Raw genomic sequence first — 5,401 nt, forward strand, 5'->3', positions numbered from 1 at the left:
ATTACTTGGTCTTGTGGGAGCCCAACAGAGGCCATTAAAATGTGGCCATCCATCCAACTTGCATTATCCTTTTGAACTATGCTTTTGTCCTTTTTTTTTTTTTTTCTTTATGTAATTATGTGGAATTTGATATAAACGTATTTTAAAACTATAATGGTTCTTTTTCTTTTTCATTACTCTCATATGGACTTTGTGGCATTGATCATTTACTTGACATTTCATAATCAATCAACTAATGATCCCAAATCCTACTAGTTTTTCAAAAAGGAAATACGTTGTTCAAGGTTTTAACGTTTTAACTGTGTTCGCATGGATAACTACAACTTGTTTAAGAACATGGATATTGTTTTGACATGCATAACTAGAAACTTCATAACGATATTCAGGATGACATCTCATCCTAGGTTTGAAGTTGGGTGTTTGTCAATTATCATAACCTTTTTCTTATAATAATGCTACGTAACAAAGTTTCAAGATCTGAATCCATCATTATTAATTATAACTATCAATTCATCGATGAAGAAAGGGTAAAAGAAATTGTTAATTCCCAATTATGATCTTTTGTATCTTTTAGAAAGAAGCCACATTTTGATCACAAAATCTAAGGAGTTGGCCACGTTGAAGCTTTATGAATGTGGCAAAACATACGACCCCAGATGACCTTCCCTTTAGGGGAAAACAGCAGACCTAATTGGTCCCATTCCCTCAAATCAAGAACTTTCCGATCATATATATGTTTTGTGAATCTGCTCATCCCAATGCAGAAACATTAAACCACCATGGAGAATCATCCCCGGCATAAAAGCAATTCCTCCGGCGACAACTTTACTTTTCCGGCGATATCACCAGACATGGAATTAGATTCCGAATTAGCAGACCATTTGTTCTCCAATGGCAAATTCCTCCTCCACACTTTTCCCGTTCAGCCAAGAAGCTTCACCCTTTCGAGAACAAGCAGCGTTAGTAGTAGTAAAGATTCACTCGTGTCATCCAGGAGCAACAGTACTAACAGCCGAACCAGCAGCAGCAGCAGTAGCAGTAGCAGTTGCAGCAGCGCCAGAACAAGCACCAGTGACGCTTCCGCCGGAGTTGCTGTGAAAAGCAAGATCTTCCTTGAAAAAGGAAGTCGGAGCCCTGTTCGTTACTGTAACAATTATCATCATCTTCCCGCTCAAAGGTGGCAGTTCATGGCGCCGGTTCCGATGCTAAACCGCCGGCCGTCCCAGAGAAGAAAAGGTGAAGAGAACAGAATTGGGTCGCCGGAGAAGAAGAAATGCAATCTGAAAAAAGGGTACTGCCGGAGGCTTTTCCGGTGGGTTGTGTCAACATGCAAAAGCTGTCATGCTATGGAGCCTTAGACTGCTCAATTTTCAATGTTTTTTCCTTCTAATTTCGCTAATTTGATCGTGGGATTTTGTCTTTATATCAAAAAGTTTGACTAAGTTAATCCAAACGAGATACATAAACATCTAAAAAGATCAAAAACGACTACTAAACATTACGAAAAACAACGATTACTAAACATATCACTCCAAGAAATTCTCCATAACATCGTTGTACATAGCAGCCTCGGGATTATGTTTATCATGATTCAAATTCTGGCCACCGTCTGGCTGCTTTCCACCACCGAGCCCTTCTTCTGCATTGAACAAAAGCTCCGCATCATCACTTCTTCCGGTGAGTGCATTAAAGAACGACAGCCCATTAGGCCATTTGATGTCGCTTTCAACATGATCAGAACCCATCATATTTCCCATTTGTGGTTCAGATGAATGAGGAAGAAGGAACATGTGAGTCTCGTCTTTAGGCGCAAACCCTAGTCTTGTAGGATTCTGGAAATTTGGCGATTGCATTGGCTTCTGCGCCGCCCAGTTGAAGGCGGCGGGTGGTGGTGAGTGGATCGGGATTGTTGATTGCTTTAAGGGATTTGAAGATGTCGATGCGAATAATTGGGATAGATAGAAACCAGATTGGTAACCAAGTGCTTCAAAGGTATGTCTCATTCGAAGCACAAAATGAAGGTCTTCAGGTACCTGATCACACATAAGCACATACAGATTGGTTTTCGTTGGTTAAAGATGATAAAAAAAATGGTGGATCACGGGAGAAGAAGATACTCACAATCTTGCAAGAACCAAGTTGCAGAAGCCCATGGCCAGCTTGTATTACAGCTATAGTCTACAAAACAGAAATCAAAAGGGAATGATCGAAAATCGAAATGATTAAAAAGAAACAAATTGCGAAATCATTATAAAAGATTTTCACCTGGATTCCAGATTCAAACTGTTCATTCCATTCGGTTGGAAGCTGAAAATCAGGAATTTATGAGGTCCAATTATTGATAATGATTACAAGAACATGAAAGTAGGAAACTAAAAGAAATCTATAATTTAAATATTTAATATCTAATTATTAAGCAACAGTACAGTGTGTGTTTGAAGGTGTTAAAGTGTGTGTTCTTGAGAAACATACAGCATCAAAAGAACTTTGCCAATAGTTAGAGATGCTCTGATCACATTCTGAAGGTTCTTTGAATACCCATTTGTGACACTTATCAGAAGCAACTTTCCCCATTAACCTGCACCTCGATCAAGAAATCAACCAGGATCAGGAAAATAACCGAATGATAAATCTATATTTTGACACTCTCTTGTTCGTCTTTGAGCTTAATTAGAGGTTATAAGGTCATCTTCAATACATTGAACTCAAATGAGTTCATTGGATTGAACATGTACATTCCACTCACAATACAATTTTACCTATTAAACTCTACACTCCATTAAACTCAATACAATTTAATGGATTATGTGTGTGAGAGGATTAAATTAAACTCCCATTAGAGATAGCCTAAATCCAGTAATTAAAAATAAACACCTACCAAGTACCCACCCTTCTCCATAATTATACAACTGAATTGACATTTTGCTGAAAGCTTTTCTAACAGGATCGTCTCCTGCATCCATGTCTTCTAAGCAGTCCGACATTCTTCCTCTGCAAAACCCATCTTCCCACATCAACATCCTGCAAGAAACCATGGCGAACTGATAAACAAAAACCAGAAAATAATCACACCATATCTCATGAGCGAATATCCTCTGCTTTAGAAGAAAGTTTACAGTGACTTACAGGCTACCGATGTCGTCTCCAACTTTACAGCCATTACCACCTCTAACTCGCCTGAAAAAATGGCGGAAAAAACACCCATTTCAGCAAACATGAAGAATACAAGTGGGTTGATTTGATTTACGACATATATAAACAGAAATTTACGGGCGAGGACGAGTGGTCCAGAAAACAGAGTAAGTCCAGTCAGAATTAAGACAAACACTTCGTAAAGCTTCATGAAGAGCCATCATTCCAACTGCTTCTTTGTTTCTATCTGTAGTTCCTGAGCCCACCATCTTTCTCTCTCCCCTGTCTCCTCTCTTTAGTTACTTTTAGGGTTTTTGTAGCAGCTTTGATCAACTATTCAAGGTTCACAAAGGGGGAGAACACTGGCGTATCATGAGTTCATACCCATGTGTTAAACACTGCTAATCCGAACAAAAAAAAAAAGGACCTAAAAAGAAGCCAAAAATGGAAGGTGTTTGAGTTCGTTGCTTATGTAGAGCTTTTTATGCCATGGTTGTGAGCTTGGTTTTACCAGGGGAAGAAGAAAGGCGGTGAGTGTTTAGGGTTTGGTTTACCTTTTAACTTTAACTACTCCTCTCTAATCCACTTATTTATTTTGTGGGTTAGAACCATTGATTAACCCACCAAAATCTTGAAAATCTTTAAATGATTGACACTTTAACTCGTTCATGTAATAAATAAATTTCATCTGAAAACAAGTTCATTTAATCTTTACCACATAGACTTTATTTTTACATGAGTAAAGGTCATTTGTCTGTATTCGGTTTATTTCATATATCACTTTTCTTTTCTTTGCTTTGCTTTTCCGTTTTATATACCATAAAAGTTCCAACTTTTGCAACAACAAAAAGGGTGGCAAGTGAGGTCTTAAAATGGTAGTGATTTGGGGTTGTTTGGATCGGGGAAAAATGAGGTTAGCAAGGTCACAATCCATGACCAAACACACCCCTCAATGGTATGGTGGAAGGTTTGTTAAGGACATTGAGGGTTTGGCAAAATAGAATCTTTACTGGTCAAAAGCACAATAGGATTTTCAGGGTTAGATTTCGATTGTTATTTTATTAGATATGGTCTTCAATCATAATCATAATATCATGCTTAAATTTATCACACTCGATGTTGAACAGTTGAAGATCTTATGCATTTGACTTTTGTTTAGTGAGATATAGAAATAAAAGATAATCCTAAAACCACTTATTTGTCCAGAAGTGTATTAAATGTTTATATTATATAACAGCTGGAAGCCGTATAAAATATTATTTTAATAAAAATTCTTTTAGAAACAATTTACATATATAACTTAAGATATTTTAGTTAAGTGTGGCGTTATATAAATTAAGGGAAGTGATTCGTACACAACAGTTTTTTGCCGTACACAACAATTTATGCATTATAAAGTTGTACAATACAACACTTTAAAGCACAAATTGTTGTGTATGGAAAAAAAAATGTTGTGTACGAATCAGTTCCCATAAATTAACAGGAGATTATAAGGTGGTCACATGCACACGTGCCATGGCCGTGCATCGGTGGATAAAGAAAGTCTGTTGCACTTGCATAAATTGCGGGGACACATTGCGTCTCTTGTTCTAACATACCTTCAAGAGCGAATGGTGTATTCACGCGCTAGTAAATGGAATACTTGATAATTGGGAGTAATGTGGACGACCGCTGCATGCGCGTGGGTCAAACAACCATCCACTCCGGTTTAACCGCCCAAGGCCACGGCTACGGACCCCACCAACATATCTTTGTGGGTCCCAATTTCGTTTTCCTAATTTTCCTCCAACAATAACGTCAGCTGGTATATATATGGTAAATAAAATAAACAACGATCCTTTTATAGTTTAATTTTTTATTGCATTTTATATTGTTAAATGTATTACTCTGTTAGGGACGAACTTTAGAACCGAATCTGTTCGAAAACTGTTTTTCTATATTATAAGAACCGGGAACCAGACCGTCGGTTCCGGTTTTTCGATTATTTTTCAAACTATACCGGTTGAAATGTTATAGATGATATGTTATTTTTCAGAGCTTATAAATGATTCAATATTTTAACCAAATTATGATTTTTTACATTTTAAATTGAAGTAAAAACACTAAATTACATGATGAAAAAATATCAAGGAATGTCGATTCCATATGAGTGAGTTATGCGCATTCTAAAAGCGGGATAAATCCCAAAAAATAAAAACAAAATGTTGAAACAAAAAATACGCAACTTTGATATGTTGTCTTCCGGGGTCTATAACTGATTCAATTTCTA

The 5,401-nt window shown here is 37.0% G+C and overlaps 2 protein-coding genes across 3 annotated transcripts; one reads left to right on the forward strand and one right to left on the reverse strand.

The window, feature by feature from the left end:
* Positions 1–660: 660 nt before the first annotated feature.
* Positions 661–1,453, forward strand: LOC145046268 (uncharacterized). The gene has a single exon (XM_078994565.1). It carries the CDS (start codon positions 780–782, stop codon positions 1,356–1,358), a length of 579 nt encoding a protein of 192 aa, XP_078850691.1. The 5' UTR covers positions 661–779; the 3' UTR covers positions 1,359–1,453.
* LOC145046267 (protein RICE SALT SENSITIVE 3-like) lies at positions 1,400–3,495 on the reverse strand. 2 transcript variants are annotated; one of them, XM_078994563.1, is made up of 7 exons: positions 3,271–3,495; positions 3,127–3,177; positions 2,890–3,021; positions 2,473–2,578; positions 2,266–2,307; positions 2,122–2,178; positions 1,400–2,033 (listed from the first exon to the last, which is right to left on the reverse strand). In XM_078994563.1, exons 1-7 carry the CDS (start codon positions 3,399–3,401, stop codon positions 1,527–1,529), a joined length of 1,026 nt encoding a protein of 341 aa, XP_078850689.1. In that variant the 5' UTR covers positions 3,402–3,495; the 3' UTR covers positions 1,400–1,526. The 2 variants fall into 2 exon arrangements, with proteins under 2 accessions (XP_078850689.1, XP_078850690.1); XM_078994564.1 differs by lacking the exon at positions 3,271–3,495 and having other exon boundaries at positions 2,890–3,041; positions 3,127–3,206.
* Positions 3,496–5,401: the final 1,906 nt, after the last annotated feature.

The sequence above is a fragment of the Lactuca saligna genome, chromosome 5 (assembly GCF_052625555.1).
Source record: "Lactuca saligna cultivar CGN05327 chromosome 5, ASM5262555v1, whole genome shotgun sequence".
Lineage (NCBI taxonomy): Eukaryota > Viridiplantae > Streptophyta > Magnoliopsida > Asterales > Asteraceae > Lactuca > Lactuca saligna.

Coding starts and splice junctions, on each gene's coding strand:
- LOC145046268 (XM_078994565.1), top strand. CDS start 780: ATGGAGAATCATCCCCGGCATAAAAGCAATTCCTCCGGCGACAACTTT.
- LOC145046267 (XM_078994563.1), bottom strand. CDS start 3,401: ATGGTGGGCTCAGGAACTACAGATAGAAACAAAGAAGCAGTTGGAATG. Junction 2,579..2,889: donor TTGTATAATTATGGAGAAGG/GTGGGTACTTGG, acceptor ATCGAGGTGCAG/GTTAATGGGGAAAGTTGCTT. Junction 2,034..2,121: donor AACTTGGTTCTTGCAAGATT/GTGAGTATCTTC, acceptor ATGTGTGATCAG/GTACCTGAAGACCTTCATTT.